We start from the raw sequence: 19,634 nt of genomic DNA on the forward strand, positions 1-19,634 counted from the left end.
AATCAACGTTTCAGTAAAAGTGCCGGTTTTAGCCAGCCGGCTAATTTTCAACCACAGTCACTGGGCAGGTTATTAAAAACAATTACCTTGACATAATAGTTATTCTACTAAAGTTACATTTTATTGGACGCTAAATCTATTTAATTGTAAAAGGAGCTGACAACAGTTACAAGATATGATTTCCACTTGCTTAGTCATAGCTCAACACAACAGAGTGATTAGATTGGAATTACATTGAGTTCCCGAGGCCTACATTCGAGCCTTTGAGGGAGTGTGTGTTACCTGTAATAAACTCTTGAGTGTAAGCAGCTGGTTTTTCACTGAGCTGCAGTCCTGGGCCATATGTTTGAGTGTGAGCTCGTCCAGCACCCCCGTGTGTCCATTGTGTCTCCCTACAGGAGGAAAAGGCCGGGGGTCTACCCTGAACCCCACAGGGCCAGCATAACCATCATACTGCTGGAACACTGGACCCCTGGGAGTGGGAGGGGGGAGAGAGAGAGGCAGTCAGATAATTATATTTGCCTCATTGACTAGGCGTAAATGGGCAAAATATGTCATTTACAAAATGCACTCAGGCTTTTTGTAAATCATTTCACCCTGGAGCTTTATATTCATGATTAAGTGGGTGGTTCGAGCCCTGAATGCTGATTGGCTGACAGCCGTGGTATATCAGACCATATACCACAGGTATGACAAAACATGTATTTTTACTGCTCTAATTACATTGGTAACCAGTTTATAATAGCAATAAAGCACCTCAGGGGTTAGAGGTATATGGCCAACATACCACAGCTAAGGACTGTATCCAAGCACGCGTTGCGTCATGCATAAGAACAGCCCTTAGCCATGGTATATTGGCCATATACCACACCCCCTCGTTCCTTATTGCTTAAATATAGCACACCTAGTATACTATGTTATGTTTAGTCTTTTTACAATTTTCATGCTGTAGGATAGCTACTGATTCTCACCTGTTGTCATTGTGGAAGTGATCCGGTCCATTCCAGTGATGCTGCCTTCTCCTCCAGTGACCTTGTCGTCCCCCCTTCTCTGAGCGTTCAAAATGGGACATCCCGTTAGCGTCTTTACAGAGAGAAAGAGAGGTCACGGTCATCCGGAGAGTTAGCTTAGAATCTAAGAAGTTTGTGTGTGTGTGTGTGTGTGTGTGTGTGTGTGTGTGTCTGGGGGCAGTGGTTCTATATGTTGCATGTAAACAGACTCCTGTATACACACAAACAAATATTGCCTCATGAGAACATAGCTTATCTTTATCCCTACATTGTTGGAAAATGACCCATAAGAAACATTTCACTGTTAGTCTACACCTGGGTTCAATCCTGTGACCAAAACAGTTGCATTTGCGACCATTTGACTTGGCAGTGCAACACACATTTTGATTTGATTTGGTCCAATTTAAAAAAATGTACATGGTCACATTCCTTTTTGGTTCCCAATTAGCTTTTTTTTATCATCATGATTTATTCAAAAAGTAACAACGGCACGGGAATGCCCATGTCTGTGTGTGTCAGGGCTCAACATGCATGGGAGGTTTTGGAAACCCGCTTGGGACAGTGGAAAAAAAATGGTATTTTTAATCCAGGCTACATAATTTATAAAAAATTTAAAAAATGATGGATTCCAGAAGCTGTTTGTTCGTTATGTCAATTATTTATCACGCGCGCAGCACACATATAGTCTATAGATAATCTGTCGGGCAGAAATAGTCTTGGTTGAATATTTGCAATGCACAATTCAGTCATCATGGAACAGCCTACCTCGAAAATGAAATACAAATTTAATTTGTCACATTCCCTGAATAAAACAGGTGTAGGCTTTACCGTGAAATGCTTACTTATGAGCCCTTTCCCAACAATGCAGAGTTAAAAAGTACGGAATAAAATAACAATAATGAGACTATATACTGTACAAGGAGTACCGGTACTGAGTCAATGTGCAGAGGCACGAGGTAGTTGAGGTAATACAGTATGTACATGTAGGTAGTGGTAAAAGTAACTAAGCAATCAGGATAGATAATAAACAGAGTATCAGCAGCATTTGTGAAGAGTGTGAAGTTTTTTAAATGTGTCTATGTGTGAGTGTGTGTGTGTGGCATCAATATGCATGTGTGTGTGAGCGTATGTAGTGTGTGTGTGTGTGTGTGTGTGCGTGCACGTGTGTATATGTAGCCTAGCGGTTAAGAGCGTTGTGCCGGTAACTGAAAGGTTGTTAGTTTGAATCCCTGAGTCAAATTAGTGAAAAATCTGTCAATGTGCACTTAACCCTAATTGCTCCTATAAGTCGCTCTGGATAAGAGTGTCTGCTAAATGACGTAAATGTATGTTGGAATGTCAGTGTAGTATGTGTGGGTAGAGGCCAGCATAGAGTCAGTGCAAATAAAAAGAGGATCAATGCAAATAGTCAGGGTAGCAATTTGAGTAACTGTTCAGCAGTCTTAAGGCTTGGCGGTAGATGCTGTTCAGGAGGCTTTTAGTCCCAGACTTGGCGCTCCGGTACAGCTTGATGGTGGTAGCGGGCGGTTTGATCCTTGAAAAGTCATTGAAGTTATGGTAGCAAATTTAGAAGTCCAATATAATTATCCGTGATTTAATTTATGATAACATTTTATGAGATACGTAGGCGCTTTCATTTCCTGACATTTCAATTGAAGGGTATTGCGCTTCATTCTGTAGCTAGAGGACTCCTGATATCTCCAGGAGTGATAAGTATAATTTGTTTGTCTTTATCTGTTGTGGTCTAGTACTGTCTTTTTGCTAGCTAGGGCCATCTACTTTAAGTGCTGCCTGTCTTCCTACTTGGTAATTTGCAGACAGTTGCTGACACATCAACCAGGATCAAGGGGCAGGGCAATTTGTTACTTGTTTTGGTAATCACTGTATTGGAGGGGGAATGGTTTAATCTATTTTCTGAGTGTATATAACCAGCTTCTCAGGCTCCATGCTTCATTCTATTGCTAGAGGACTCCTGATAGCTCCAGTAATCAGTGGCTGTATTGGAGGGGGAGTGGATTCACCTCTTTTAGGCAATCAGCAATTAGTACAGGGAGGCGTGCTCTCCACCTCTGCTAGTCAATTAGCAATTAGTGTTAGTTAGGAGCGCCTGTCAGGAACTATATATGGAAAGTGGCGTTTGTTCTTGCAGCGACATGGTCATTTGTGCTGGTCTCTTCTGTTTGTTTTAAGTTGTGATCTACCTCAAGCAACCAAGTTTTTAGTTGTATTAAATTGGATCATTAATAATGAGGCAAATAGCAGTACGTTTGTTTGTGAAACACACCAAACAAGCTGTCGACCTAACCCTCAATGGACACAGCGAGCCACAACCACCATTAATACAATCAACGTGTTCCCAAGGAAAGGCTTGTAAACTAAGGAAGCGTGGCAGTAGAGGAGGAATTTGGAATCGGATTCAAAAACAGCCCTTCAGAACACCTCTTCCATCTATTATGCATGGCAATGTACAAAGCATAAGGAATAAGACTGATGAACAACGTACGGGCTTGTACCCAATACCTCTCAGAGTACTGACAATCCTGCTTGATCTGTCTATCTGAGACCTGGCTTACGGAACAGGATCCCGACTCCGTTGTGGAGCTGCATGGCTCCGCAATTATTAGAATGGACTGAAACATGAACTCTGGTAAGAGATGGTGGTGGAGTTTGTGCAATCATCAATGAGAAATATTGCAATCCTGCCCATATTACAACTAAGCACAAGGTCTGTAATAAAGACATTGAACTCCTTGCTGTTAACCTACGGCCATACTACCTGCCATGGGAAATAAATCAGGTCTGATTATTTGTTTACGTAGCCCACGCTGACACCCAAATAGCTGCCGACTTGATTCCCAGGCTGAGACAGTCACCTGAAGCAGTAAAGCTGACCCTGGGAGACGTTAACATGTGCAATCTATCTGAACACTTACCATCATATCAGCAATATGTTACATGTCCTACCCGAAATGAAGCCTGTCTGAACCTCTGTTTTGCTAACATCCCAGGTGTGTATTTTTCCAAGGCACTACCCAATCTTGGGGGTTCGGATCATAACATGGTTCAGCTCATCCCAGTCTACAAAGCACGTTTGCAATGAGAAAAGTCTAAAAAGGTGGAGATTAAAAGCTGGACTGAAGCCCTCCATGACTGTTTTGAGTCCACTGATTTAGCAGCTCTGATGGACAGCGCCGATGACCTGGAAGAGGCAGTGGATACCGTCTCTGAGTACATCGGTTTCGGTGAGGATCTCATTATTCGCAAAAAGGAAGTCAATTTCTCCCCCAATAATAAACTGTGGGTAACTCAGGAATTAAAAGAGCTCTTCAACCAGAAAAAAAAGTGTTTTAAATCAGGTGGCAGTAAAGAGGAAAGGAAAAATATTCAGAGGCAACTTTTAAGGAGTGCAAAGCAGCGTACAAAGACCAATTAGAAAACCTTTTCAAGGACAGTAAGAAAGGGCAAGGGCTACAAACCATCACAGGCTACAAACCAAAGAGACATTGGATGACTGTCAAATGATCTTGCTTTTGCAAAGTATTTTAACCTGTTGAGGGTAGGGGGCAGTATTGACACGGCTGGATAAAAAACGTACCCGATTTAATCTGGTTACTACTCCTGCCCAGTAACTAGAATATGCATATAATTATTGGCTTTGGATAGAAAACACTCCAAAGTTTCTAAAACTGTTTGAATGGTGTCTGTGAGTATAACAGAACTCAAATGGCAGGTCAAAACCTGAGAGATTCCTTTACAGGAACTGGCCTGTCTGACCATTATTGTCTTTCTTTGACATCTCTTTCTAAAACTTAGGATCTCTGCGGTAACGTGACACTTCCCACGGCTCCAATAGGCTCTGAGCCCGGGAAAAACCTGAATGTCGTCATTCCAGCCCCAGGCTGAAACACATTATCGCCTTTCTCAAGTGGCCGATCAAGGGACTGTGGGCTTAGGCGCGTGCAATGGCCGCCCCCGTCTTTGTGTTTTTTCCTCTGTTTGCCGAAAAGCAGATTCCCGGTCGGAATATTATCGCTTTTTTTACGAGATAAATTGCATAAAAATAGATTTTAAACAGCGGTTGACATGCTTCGAAGTACGGTAATGGAATATTTAGAATTTTTTTGTCACGAATTGCGCCATGCGCACGACCCTGATTTACCGTTTCGGATAGTTTCTGGAACGCACGAACAAAACGCCGCTATTCGGATATAACGATGGATTATTTGGGACCAAACCAACATTTGTTATTGAAGTAGAAGTCCTGGGAGTGCATTCTGACGAAGACAACAAAGGTAATAACATTTTTGTTATAGTAAATCTGATTTTGGTGAAGGCTAAACTTGCCGGGTGTCTAAATAGCTAGCCCGTGATGGCTGGGCTATGTACTTAGAATATTGCAAAATGTGCTTTCACCAAAAAGCTATTTTAAAATCAGACATCGAGTGCATAGAGGAGTTCTGTATCTATAATTCTTAAAATAATTGTTATGCTTTTTGTGAACGTTTATCGTGAATAATTTAGTAAATTGTTAGTAAATTCCCCTGCTAGTTCTGAACGTCACATGCTAATGTAAAAGCTGTTTTTTGATATAAATATGAACTTGATTGAACAAAACATGCATGTATTGTATAACATAATGTCCTAGGGTTGTCATCTGATGAAGATCATCAAAGGTTAGTGCTGCATTTAGCTGTCTTCTGGGTTTTTGTGACATTATATGCTAGCTTGAAAAATGGGTGTCTGATTATTTCTGGCTGGGTACTCTGCTGACATAATCTAATGTTTTGCTTTCGTTGTAAAGCCTTTTTGAAATCGGACAGTGTGGTTAGATTAATGAGAGTCTTGTCTTTAAATAGCTGTAAAATAGTCATATGTTTGAGAAATTGAAGTAATAGGATTTTTAAGGTATTTGAAAATCGCGCCACAGGATTCAACTGGCCTAGAGAGGTTAACAGTTTCTATTGTAGGTTTGACCTTTTGTGATTTTACATCACAGCAGAAAGTGGCCTTGGACAGCATACCAGCTGTTGATATACAGATTTCTGTTAATGACATCAAGCAATACTTTCAACGTGTCAACCCAAAAAAATCATATGGTCCAGACGGCATCAACAGCAAGGCACTTCAGGCATGCGCAGACCAGCTCGCATTATCGTTCCAGAAGCTGTTACAGCTGTCACTGAACAGTGGGATAATCCAGACTTATGGAAGAAGTCGCTGATTGTCCCAATATAAGAGAAATGTTAAAATTCGTCTAGTGGTGTGCAGATAACTTTTGGGGAATAAATATCAAGAAAAAAAAGAGATGAGAAATTGATTTCAAAAGGAACAAACCTCAACTACCCCCTATGAAGATCAATGTGGAATCAGTCGATAGAGTGACCACATAAGTACCTGGTAATTGAAATAGATCCTCCTAAAACTTGAAAGCATTTTACAGGACAGTACTCATCCCCTTCACAAAAAAATTCAGTCACGGCAGCAGCCGGACAAGGGGAAAGAGACTTCTTCAAAAGATAATTTAAACAGAGGTAGATATGGGGACTCTTATTCCAACAGCCATTAGGCTGTATAATAAATAGTCTGTTGGTCCCTCGAGTATACAGCATCTTTCACTTTAAATGTGTAGCTATAGCACTTTGAATGAATTATTTTGTGTAGTTTCTGTGTTTTCATGTTTTATGTACTGCACATGACCAAATGAATTTCCCCTTGGTGGGATAATAAAGTTAATTTGAATCTCTCTGGTTTCTCAGTGGCAGCTGTAAGCTATGGTTGTGTCAGTGGCGGTTTTGTCGCAAAACTAAGACCGTCGCCGAAACAAAGACAGTTCCGCCGAGTTGTTCTTCGTAGTGAGAGGAAGGCTCCACACCACTCTCTCACTTGAGTATCTTACCTAGTTATTTACAGATTCTCATTTTGCTCTTTTGTAGCTTTGTCAACTATGGTTTCTATACCTGTTTGCACCTCTCCCTGTAGGCTTTACAGACGCTCCCCATCCCTTGGCTGCAACCCCTCTAATTTAGTGTACTCTGCGCACACAACCCCTGTGGAATTCCGGGGGTCTGGCAGCGTTTGGAACTGCTGCCTTTCAGTCCCTTGACTTTTTGGCCCTGACGGAGACATGGATCACCCCAGAGAACACTGCTACTCCAGCTGCTCTTTCTTCATATGACTATGTTTTCTCTCATAGTCCGAGAACATCTGGTCGTTGCGGTGGTGGCACAGGTCTACTCATTTCTCCTAAGTGGAGATTTTCTGTTTTCTCCCTCTCTCACCTGTCTATCTCCTCCTTTGAATTCCATACTGTCACTTGTCCACTCAAGCTTAACATTGTCATCTATCATCCACCAGGTGCCCTTGGAGAGTTCCTCAATGAGCTTGACACCTTGATAAGCTCAGTTCCTGACGATGGCTCACTGCACTTCGTAGTTGATGACTTCAACCTCTCAAGGTCTGCCTTCGATTCATTTCTTTCCAACTCTCTTTCCCCTCCTTGCCTCTTGACCTCACCCTTTCCCAATCCCCTCCAACTCACAAGGCATGCAATACACTTGACCTCATCTTTACTAGAGGCTGCTAGCCTACTAATCTCACCTCAACCCCCCTCCAGGTATCTGATCACTAATTTGTTTAGTTTACTGTCTCACTTTCCTCCAACCTTAACCACTCAGCCCCTACCCAGATGGTCATGTGCCGTTGCTCTCTCTCCTACTCTCTCCTCTTCTATGCTATCATCTCTCCCTTCTGCTAAATCCTTCTCCCTCCTGTCTCCTGATTCTGCCTCTTCGACCCTACTCTCCTCCATTTCTGCATTCTATGACTCGCACTGTCCCCTTTCCTCCCGGCCGGGTCAGCCCTCCTCTCCTGCTCCGTGACTCATTACGAGCTTGCGGGCAGCTGGGAGGGAAACTAAACTTCCGGAGGACCTATCATCCTTTCACTCCCTCTCTACTTTCTCAGTATCCGCAGCTAAAGCCACTTTCTACCACTCTACATTTCAACCTGCCTCTAACCCTAGGAAACTCTTTTCCGCCTTCTCCTCCCTCCTTAATCCTCAACCCCATCCACCTCCCTCTCTGCGGACGACTTTGTCAACCACTTTGAAAAAAAGGTTGACATCTGCTACTCATTCACTCAGCCTATTGACTCCACTGGTCTCTTACACAGAACTACCCTACGCTTTGACCTCTTTCTCTCCTCTCTCTCCAGATGACATCCTGTGACTAGTGAGGTCTGCCCGCCCGCCCGACAACCTGTCAGCTTGACCCCCATCATCTCATCCCTTCTCCAGACCATCTCTGGAGACCTTCTCACATCCCTCAACTCATCCCTGACCACTGGCTGCATCCCCTCTGATGTCAAAATGGCCCGAATTGCTCCCCTCGACTCATCTGACGTCAAACTATAGACCTGTGTCTCTTCATTCCTTTCTTTAAGGGTGCTGTCTCTGGTCAACTTTATCTCTCTCAGAACGATCTTCTTGACCCTAACCAGTCAGGCTTAAAGACGGGTAACTCAACCGAGACAGCTCTTCTGTGTCACAGAGGCTCTCCACACTGCCAAAGCTGGCTGACTCTCCTCTGTTCTCATCCTCCTAGATCTATCCACTGCCTTCGACACCGTGAACCATCAGATTCTCCTCTCCACCCTCTCAGGGCTGGGCGTCTTAGGCTCTGCACATTCTTGTATTGCATCCTACCTGGTGACGTGGAGAGGATCTGTGTCTGAACTACGTACTCTCACGAGTGGTGTCCCCTCAGGGCTTGGTTCTAGGCCCTTTTCTCTCTAGTCACCAAGTCACTTGTCTCCATATTCTCACATGATCTCTCCTATCATTACTATGTGAATGACACTGAACTACTCCCCGCTTGTGCCATGAAACACCTGCAACTTATCCCGAACGCTTCTGCCCGCCTGATTTTCAACCTTCCCAATTTCTCTCATGTCACACCGCTCCTCTGCACACTCCACTGGCTTCCAGTCAAAGCTCGCAGCCACTACAAGACCATGCTGCTTACCTACAGAACAGCTAGAGGAACTGCCACTCCCTACCTTCAGGCTATGCTCAAACCCTACACCCCAATCCGAGCACTCCGTTCTGCCACCTCAGGTCTTTTGGCCATCCCACCCCCATGGTAGGGCAGTTCCCGCTGAGCCCAGTCCAAGCTCTTCTCTATCCTGGCACCCCAAAGGTGGAACCAGCTTCCCCCTGAAGCTAGGACAGCAGAGTCCCTGCCCATCTTCCAAAAACATCTGAAACCCTACCTTCAAACAGTATTTTAAATAATCCTCTTCCTCACCTTGACCACCCCCCCCCCCACACACACCTAGCTATCTTAAGTCACTCTGGATAAGAGTGTCTGCTAATTGACTCAAATGTAAATATAGTCTATTGCACTTGCGGTTATTATGAGCAAGACAATGGATTTTGGCTTGATTCTCCATACAAAGCGTTCCATTACAAAGGGAAACCGGTTTTTGGTCGCTTTCTCGTTTTAAAACATGATACAGTAACCCTTCATCTCAGATGGTGAGACTGACTAGATGCCACATGGACAGACTTTATTAGTGTGTTTGAGTTGGGAGCATGCTGTCTATTTAGTCAGGCAATGCTCACATTACTCTGACATTTTAAAAATAAGGTGAAAATCTATGCTTAATATCATTAGGTATAGATGCATTCTTAAAGTGGTAATGCATACTTTTTTGCATACATTTTGGGGGGAGTTTTTTTTCTTCTATAGGCTATTACAATAATTAATTATAAAATGTAGGTCCTTAAATTACAATTTATGTGCTTGAAAAAGTATTTCATTTCACTTTCAAATGTCTGTATGAACCCTGTATAGATTGCTTTCTCAGACCGCAAAATTAAATCTAAAATCACCTGCTATTGAAATTATGCACTGATAATTTGCTTTCCGGTCAGATCTTGACCTGGGCCAGAATTCTTTTCATTTCGGCCAGTAGTGTTCAGTTGGCACTGGCCCAGTGCGCCACTGGCAAATTTACCTGAATGTTGAGTTTTTCATGGAATGCAGGCACATTATGGGACACAGGCCAGGTCATTATCAGTGTGTGTATGTACAGTTGAAGTCGGAAGTTTACATACACTTAGGTTGGAATCATTAAAACTCATTTTTCAACCACTCCACACATTTCTTGTTAACAAACTATAGTTTTGGCAAGTCGGTTAGGACATCTACTTGTGCATGACACAAGCAATTTTTCCAACAATTGTTTACAGACAGGTTATTTCACTTATAATTCACTGTATCACAATTCCAGTGGGTCAGAAGTTTACATACACTAAGTTGACTGTGCCTTTAAACAGCTTGGAAAATTCCAGAAAATTATGTCATGGCTTTAGAAGCTTCTGATAGGCTAATTGACATAATTTGAGTCAATTGGAGGTGTACCTGTGGATGCACTTCAAGGCCTACCTTCAAACTCAGTGCCTCTTTGCTTGACATCATGGGAAAATTTTTAAAATCAGCCAAGACCTCAGAAAAAACAATGTAGACCTCCACAAGTCTGGTTCATCCCTGGGAGCAATTTCCAAACGCCTGAAGTTACCACGTTCATCTGTACAAACCATATTACGCAAGTATAAACACCATGGGACCACACAGCCGTCATACCGCTCAGGAAGGAGACGCGTTCTGTCTCCTAGAGATGAACGCACTTTGGTGTGAAAAGTGTAAATCAATCCCAGAGCAACATCAAAGGACCTTGTGAAGATGCTGGAAGAAACAAGGTACAAAAGTATCTATATCCACAGTAAAACGAGTCCGGTATTGACATAACCTGAAAGGGCCATTCAGCAAGGAAGAAGCCAATGCTCCAAAACCGTAATACAAAAGCCAGACTACTGTTTGCAACTGCACATGGGAACAAAGATCGTACTTTTTGGAGAAATATCCTTTGGTCTGATTAAACAAAAATATAACTATTTGGCCATAATGACCATCGTTATGTTTGGAGGAAAAAGGGGGAGGCTTGCAAGCCGAAGAACCCCATCCCAACCGTAAAGCACGGGGGTGGCAGCATCATGTTGTGGGGGTGCTTTGCTGCAGGAGGGACTGGTGCACCTCGCAAAATAGATGGCATCATGAGGCAGGAAAATTATGTGGATATATTGAAGCAGCATCTCAAGACATCAGTCAGGAAGTTAAAGCTTGGTCGCCAATGGGTCTTCCAAATGGACAATGACCCCAAGCATACTTCCAAAGTTGTGGAAAAATGGCTTAAGGACAACAATGTCAAGGTATTGGAGTGGCCATCCCAAAGCCCTGACCTTAATCCCATAGAAAAATTGTGGGCAGAACTGAAGAAGTGTGTGTGAGCAAAGTGGCCTCCAATCCTGACTCAGTTACACCAGCTCTGTCAGGAGGAATGGCCCAAAATTCACCCAACTTATTGTGGGAAGCTTGTGGAAGGCTAACTGAAACGTTTGACCCAAGTGAAACAATTTAATGGCAATGCTACCAAATACTAATTGAGTGTATGCAAACTTCAGACCCACTGGGAATGTGATGAAAGAAATAAAAGCTGAAATAAATCATTCTCTCTATTATTCTGACATTTCACGTTTTTAAAATAAAGTGGTGATCCTACCTGACCTAAGACAGGGAATTTTTTTACTAGGACTAAATGTCAGGAATTGTAAAGAACTGAGTTTAAATGTATTTGGCTAATGTGTATGTACATTTCTGACTTCAACTGCGTGTGTGTGTGTGTGTGTGTGTGTGTGTGTGTGTCATATATATACATACACACACACACACACACACACACACACATTGCCTTCGGAAAGTATTCAGACCCTTTGACTTTTCACATTTTGTTATGTTACTCTGGGCTAGGCGGGACGAATTCGTCCCACCTACGTAACAGCCACTTGCAGCCTGTGGCGCGATTTTCAAAACCTTAAAAATCCTATTACTTCAATTTCTCAAACATATGACTATTTTACAGCTATTTAAAGACAAGACTCTCGTTAATCTAACCACACTGTCCGATTTCAAAAAGGCTTTACAACGAAAGCAAAACATTAGATTATGTCAGCAGAGTACCAAGCCAGAAATAATCAGACACCCATTTTTCAAGCCAGCATATAATGTCACCAAAACCCAGAAGACAGCTAAATGCAGCACTCACCTTTGATGATCTTCATCAGATGACAACCCTAGGACATTATGTTATACAATACATGCATGTTTTGTTCAATCAAGTTCATATTTATATCAAAAACCAGCTTTTTACATTAGCATGTGACGTTCAGAACTAGCATACCCCCGCAAACTTCCGGGGAATTCGCTAACATTTTACTAAATTACTCACGATAAACGTTCACAAAAAGCATAACAATTATTTTAAGAATTATAGATACAGACCTCCTCTATGCACTCGATATGTCCGATTTTAAAATAGCTTTTTGGTGAAAGCACATTTTGCAATATTCTAAGTACATAGCCCAGGCATCACGGGCTCGCTATTTAGACACCCGGCAAGTTTAGCACTCACCATAATCATATTTACTATTATAAAAGTTTGATTACCTTTTGTTGTCTTCGTCAGAATGCACACCCAGGACTGCTACTTCAATAACAAATGTTGGTTTGGTCCAAAATAATCCATCGTTATATCCGAATAGCGGCGTTTTGTTCGTGCGTTCCAGACACTATCCGAAATGGTGAAGAAGTGTCGCGCGCATGGCGCAATTCGTGACAATAAAATTCTAAATATTCCATTACCGTACTTCGAAGCATGTCAACCGCTGTTTAAAATCAATTTTTACGCCATTTTTCTCGTAGAAAAGCGATAATATTCCGACAGGGAATCTCTTTTTTGGCAAACAGAGGAAAAAAAATCACAAAGGCGGGGGCGGTCGGGTCACGCGCATAAGCCCAGAGTCCCTTGATCGGCCACTTGAGAAAGGCGATAATGTGTTTCAGCCTGGGGCTGGAATGACGACATTCTGTTTTTTCCCGGGCTCTGAGCGCCTATGGACGACGTGGGAAGTGTCACGTTAGAGCAGAGATCCTTAGTAAAAGATAGAGATGGAAAAGAAGTTCAAGAAATGGTCAGACAGGCCACTTCCTGTAAAGGAATCTCTCAGGTTTTGACCTGCCATTTGAGTTCTGTTATACTCACAGACACCATTCAAACAGTTTTAGAAACTTTAGGGTGTTTTCTATCCATATGTTACTGGGTAGGAGTGGTAACCAGATTAAATCGGGTATATTTTTTATCCAGCTGTGTCAATACTGCCCCCTAGCCCTAACAGGATTTATTAAAGGCTTATTCTAAAATGTATTAAATAGTTTTTTTCCCTCATCGATCTACACACAACTGAAATATTACATTTACATAAGTATTCAGTACTTTGTTGAAGCACCTTTGGCAGCATTGAGTCTTCTTGGGTATGACGCTACAAGCTTGGCACACCTGTATTTGGGGAGTTTCTACCATTCTTCTCTGCAGATCCTCTCAAGCTCTGTCAGGTTGGATGGGGATTGTTGCTGCTTTGCTATTTTCAGGTCTCTCCAGAGATATTTGGATTTCTTTTTTATTTAATCCTTTATTTAACTAGACAAGTCAGTTAAGAACAAATTCTTATTTACAATGATGGCCAAACCTGGACAACGCTGGGCCAAGTGTGCCCCGCCCTATGGTACTCTGGCTGTGCCTCTCAAGGACATTCAGAGACTTGTCCCGAAGCCACTCCTGTGTTGTCTTGGCTGTGTGTTGAGGGTCGTTGTCCTGTTGGAAGGTGAACCTTTGCCCAAGTCTGAGGTTCTGAGTGCTCTGGAGCAGGTATTCATCAAGAATCTCTCTGTACTTTGCTCCGTTCATTGTTGCCCCGATCCTGCCTAGTCTCCCAGTCCCTGCAAATGAAAAACATCCCCACAGCATGATACTACCACCACCATGCTTCACCATAGGGATGGTGCCAGCTTTCCTCCAGACGTGGTGCATGGCATTCAGGCCAAAGAGTTCAATCTTGGTTTCAGACCAGAGAATCTTGTTTCTCATGATCTGAGTCCTTTAGGTGCCTTTTGGCAAACTCCAAGCGAGCTGTCATTTGCCTTTTTACTGAGGAGTGGCTTCCGTCTGGCCACTCTACCATAAAGGCCTGATTGTTGGAATGCTGCGGAGATGGTTGTCCTTCTGGAAGGTTCTCCCATCTCCACAGAGGAACTCTAGAGCTCGGTTAGTGACCATCGGTTTCTTGATCACCTCCCTGACCAAGGCCCTTCTCCTCCGATTGCTCAGTTTGGCCGGGCGGCCAGCTATAAGTCTTGGTGGTTCCTAACTTCTTCCATTTAAGAATGATGGAGGCCACTGTGTTCTTGGGAACCTTCAATGTTGCAGACATTGTTTGGTACCCTTCCCCAGAACTGTGCCTCGACACAATCCTGTCTCGGATCTCTACAGACAATTCCTTAGACCTCATGGCTTGGTTTTTGCTCTGACATGCACTGTCAAATGTGGGACCTGATATAGACAGGTGTGCCTTTCCAAATCATGTCCAATCAATTTACCACAGGTGGACTCTAATCAAGTTGTAGAAACCTCAAGGAAATCTCAAGGATGATCAATGGAAACAGGATGCACCTGAGCTTAATTTTGAATATCATAGCAAAGGGGCTGAATACTTATGTAAATAAGGTATTTTATTAAAGTTTTCATAATTTCCCCTAAATTACAAAACCCTTTTTTCACGTTGTCATTACAGGTTATTGTTTGTAGATTGCTGAGGATTTGTATTTAATTAATCAATTTTAGAATAAGGCTGTAACGTGACAATGTGGAAAAAGTCCAGGGGTCTGAATACTTTCCAAAGGCACTGTATATAAAAAAATTGGTGCAACCAAGTTATGTGCTGCTGCTGCCAACTGAAAAAGCACCAGTGGAAAAAGCTTGTGTAGAACCCTGAGAAGCACGTGACAAATAACTTGATTTGTTTAGATTTTTAGAGGACATCTATTTGTTCCTACACACACACACCTACCCACAAACAAAACACACACACTCAAAGTCAGAATACAACCAAATAGCAAAATAAGGATTCTTTAAGCAGTTCTTCATCTCATAAAACATTCACACATTGCTTCATTGCTTGAAGTATGATTTGTACTGAATAAGACATCAAACCAAAGAAGACGGCAGTTCTAGACTCAAGCTAAGGCCTATAGTCAGTAGGACTCTCAGGGGAAAACATCAAGAGAGAAGTTTAACAAACTCGTACTCACCCACAAAACACAGACAGACATGCAATTTCTCTTTCAAACAGAGCAAGAAAGTAAGGGACATAAATATTTGGCAACACTATTCAAAGAAGCCATTAATGAACCGAGACAACATCAAAAAGACAGACTGCATAAAATTGATTGCTAGTCTTCAAATAATTGAATCTTACTGCAGTTGTACCATGAGGTGGTGCAAAACAAATGACACAGAATATAGAAAGTCAGCCACTTTCTTCAGCTGAGGACTGAAGAAATACTTTATCCAGCCTCTCTCCACATACCGCAACTGATGACAACCCTGTCCAAATATTCAGCTCAGCTACATTCCAAGAATCTCTGCTACATCCATAAACTCGTTCTCAACACGTACAAAACTGAAATCCAAATATCAGAAAGTGTGAGAAGACAGTGTGTGCTAAAGTGCCAGTCAGCCGTTTAAAGGGCTAGAGAAACTCCTCCACCCTGTTTTCTGAGAAACTCTCTAGGAGCTGGGGCCAGAGAGGGAGGGAGAGGCTGGGGTGGCTGTGTTCGTGGCCAGGCTGGGTGTCACCAGCTTGGGGAGGGAGGGAAGAAACCACTGGGCCTCTCCTGTCATTGGAGCTGGAGCCTGCCTGCTGGAGAAAATAGCAGGGCCTCCCTTTCCCTTTTCCCTTCTTCCTTTCCCCTTCCTGCTTGGCTGGCAGAGCCTGCGTGTCAATGGGAAGGAGGGTGGAAGGGGAGGAGAGTGAGCCTAAGACTATGCAACAGTAAATCTCCCTCGCTTCTTCCCCTCGCTCTAGGCCTGCCTGGAACGGCTGAGCTTGGCTGGACCCTCTCTCTGCTCCCCTCTCCCTTAGCTACGATCCCTCGCTATGACATACATGACTATAAATACAGGCTCTTCCCAAAAAGGAGGAGTGAAGTATGCCGGTTGGATTCACATTCTTTCAGAGTGAACATTCCTGTCACACTCACTCACACACACACACCAACACAACACACTCACTGTAGCGCTCTGTAAACAGAAAAACAAGGCTGTGGCTGGTTATATAGTCTTTCATTAGCTAGTTCTAATTAAAGGGCAGCTGCCCAAGTAATGTGTGTGTGTGTCGAGACTACATAAGCTCTGGGTTTGTCTGAGCGTTTTGGGGTCATAAAGGGACCCTTGTTAGCAATCCCTTGGCAAGACTGGTCAGTGGTCTGACACTGGGCAAAGTGTTTTCAGAGCAGTAGAAACAACTACATTACCCATGAATAGCATTGTCAGCACGGCATTCACAATACAGTTGAGAGACTTCATTACCCAAGATTCACAGTCAATGACCGATGATCAATGGCGTGGAGAGTTTGTGATGGCTTGTAAATGGTAATAAAACACAGACACGCATGCATGCCTGTCCACACCCATACATTCACACAAAGACAATTATGCTGTATCTGAGAATCAAAGCTTATTTACCAAAACGATAAATGGGATTACTTTATCTTGTTACCTAATCAGCACTTGTTATAAGGCTAGGGAATGTGTCATGATTAGATATAAAATGGAAAGGAAACATGATTACAATTACACAGTGGAATGAAGAGCTACATTCAAAAGGTGACCGGATCTGATCACAGTGATTAGCCTTTCATTGTAATGATTAGGGCTCTTCTGAACCAATCATATTGTTAAAGACCACCAAGTCTGGGGAAAGATGAAGGAAGAGGTCAATCAACACTGCACCTGGAGCCACTATTGTCTGTCCTCTCACCATTGTGTAGAGAGCCTTCCTCAGTGAGGTGCACATCCAGCAGGAGGTCGTCATCATCCAGGTCAGCTGGCTCCAGGTTGTCCAGGTTGTTCAGAATGTCCTGCATAGTGGAACAAAATTCAAATTTTGATTAACTTTATGTTTACACATCCATCATCTAGAACAATAATCAAGCTAGTAACCCAACTGTTTGTTCTGTCAGTTCACAAGAGATTGTTACAAGAGGCTGACTGACCAAGCAGGCCCAGTTAGAACTGGAGTGCCAAGAGGACAGGCTGGGCTGCGGCCCAGCTAGGCTAGTCTAACGCTGTCACCACTTACGCTGAAGTTGGTCACTCTCCTTGTTTGGGCGGCGTTCGGCGGTCGAAGTCACCGACCTTCTAGCCATTGCTGATCCTCTTTTCATTTTCCTTTGGTTTTGTCTTGTCTTCCATCACACCTGGTTCCAATCCCATCAATTACTTGTTGTGTATTTAACCCTCTGTTCCCCCTCATGTCCTTGTTGGTGATTGTTTATTGTAAGTGCTTGTGCACGTCTGTCCTGGTGTGCGTCGGGTTATGTACCCATTATTTGATTGTCCTGTTTGGGTTTTTGTTATTAAACTGCGCCGTTTGGAAACGCAGTTTTTGTTCTCCTGAGTCTGACTTCTCTGCCGCCAGTATGCACTCCTTACAAACGCAGTGCAAGGATTAAGTTTATCCTTGAGTTTAACATATTTATTGAAGTAATTTGAAGTTTATAAATTTTTTCTAATTTATTAAAATGAAAATTTTTCTGATTTTTGGGACTCTGGCACTATACAAAGCCATTCACCTTTGCTTTAAATAATACAAAATAATAATAATAAAACTAGTTGCAACTGTTAACCATCCTCCTGTTCAGGCACCTTAGACACCTCTCCACTTGCTCTCTTAAACACACACTTGCTCTCCTGTGTTCTCTCCAGTGATCATTTCTTTACTTCTCTCACTCTCCCTTTTTACCTTTCTCCGTCCTCTTCCTCTCTTTTCTCCTGACTCTCTTCATCTCTCTCTTCTCCCCCTCTGCCCTTGCACACCTTCTCTTCTCTTTCCCCCCTCTCTCCTGTAGAAGTCCCTTATGTGGAGAAGGTCTTAGTCATGGCACGTTGCACCAGAGGAAATGGGATTTCACACCGGCAGGCTTCAGCTAGGATGCAGAGCGGCCCTCATAATCTACCCCAAAAAGTGGAGAAAAAGGCTGGTTGAATAGACTGAGAATCTGGGATCATGTTTCACACAAATCTCACTCAAGCTGACTTCCCTGGCACTCTGACATTCGAACCATCAGCCAAACTGAGAGGACTGGGGGGTCCAGCAAAACCACAGTAGCACAGCAGGACCCCATGTAGAAATTAAGCTAGCTCCAGTGTGGTCCAGTCAGTCAAACCTCCTGCTCAGCAGATTAAGACTACTGGCCACTAATTTATAGGAATAGTGTGATTATCTCTCTTTCTCTTGTTGTATATATATTAAATATAGTTAGATATTTAATCAATTGAAGTTACAAATTGTTCAAATATTTAATTGATTGAGGTTAGGTCATTTCCATGTAAAAGGACCCATGAGTACCAACGTGAAGTTCACAGGAGTATATCAAATTGGGTATCAAATGAAAGCTAGTCTATATATTTTTATAAAATGAAAGCATATACACTTTTGTAAATGTGGAATAAGTAAAGTCTTTGATTTCTGGTCAAATGGGTGGAAAAGGGGTCTTAGAACACATCTTCCAGAAAAGGTTTTTAAAAGGTATTAGAAATACATTAAAACAGAATAGTGCAGTAAATGTTCTGCCTTCTGTAAGTTTAAGAAACGTTCCCTTGTTCCTTGAAATTCCGTTGAAAAACAACATAAACACTACCGGTCAAAAGTTTTAGAACACCTACTCATTCAAGAGTTTCTTCATTTTTACTGTTTTCTACATTGTAGAATAATAGTGAAGACATCATAACTATGAAATAACACATATGGAATCATGTAGTAACCAAAAAAGTGTTAAACAAATCCAAATATATTTTATATTTGAGATTCTTCACATAGCTACCCTTTGCCTTGATGACAGCTCTGCACACTCTTGGCATTCTCTCAACCAGCTTTACCTGGAATGCTTTTCCAACAGTCTTGAAGGAGTTCCCACATATGCTGAGCACTTGTTGGCTGCTTTTCCTTCACTCTGTGGTCCGACTCATCCCAAACCATCTCAATTTGGTTGAGACCAGGTCATTGTGGAGGCCAAGTCATATGATGCAGCACCCCATCACTCTCCTTCCTGGTAAAATAGCCCTTACACAGCCTGGAGGTATGTTGGGTCATTGTCCTGTTGAAAAACAAATGATAGTCCCACTAAGCACATACCAGATGGTTTGGCGTATCGCTGCAGAATGCTGTGGTAGCCATGCTGGTTAAGTGTGCCTTGAATTATAAATAAATCACTAACAGTGTCACCAGCAAAGCTCCCCCACACCCTAACACCTCCTCCTCCATGCTTCAAGGTGGGAAATACACATGCAGAGATCATCCGTTCACCCACACCGCGTCTCACAAAGACACAGCGGTTGGAACCAAAATCTCAAATAGACCATTGCTCGTGTTTCTTGGCCCAAGCAAGTCTC

The 19,634-nt window shown here is 42.7% G+C and overlaps 1 protein-coding gene across 4 annotated transcripts in view; it reads right to left on the reverse strand.

Moving 5' to 3' along the window:
* The window catches only part of LOC106607606 (serine-rich coiled-coil domain-containing protein 2), a 42,950-nt gene extending 23,997 nt beyond the window's left edge, over positions 1 to 18,953 (reverse strand). The window contains exons 1-3 of one of the 4 annotated variants that reach the window (XM_014204729.2): positions 17,002 to 18,953; positions 972 to 1,083; positions 283 to 472 (exon numbers count right to left, since the gene is read on the reverse strand). In XM_014204729.2, coding sequence (XP_014060204.2) covers positions 283 to 472; positions 972 to 1,083; positions 17,002 to 17,107 — 408 coding nt within the window. In that variant the 5' untranslated portion in view covers positions 17,108 to 18,953. The other 3 variants (XM_045721322.1, XM_014204733.2, XM_014204738.2) reach the window with 3 other exon arrangements.
* Positions 18,954 to 19,634: the final 681 nt, after the last annotated feature.

The sequence above is a fragment of the Salmo salar genome, chromosome ssa01, assembly GCF_905237065.1.
Source record: "Salmo salar chromosome ssa01, Ssal_v3.1, whole genome shotgun sequence".
NCBI lineage: Eukaryota > Metazoa > Chordata > Actinopteri > Salmoniformes > Salmonidae > Salmo > Salmo salar.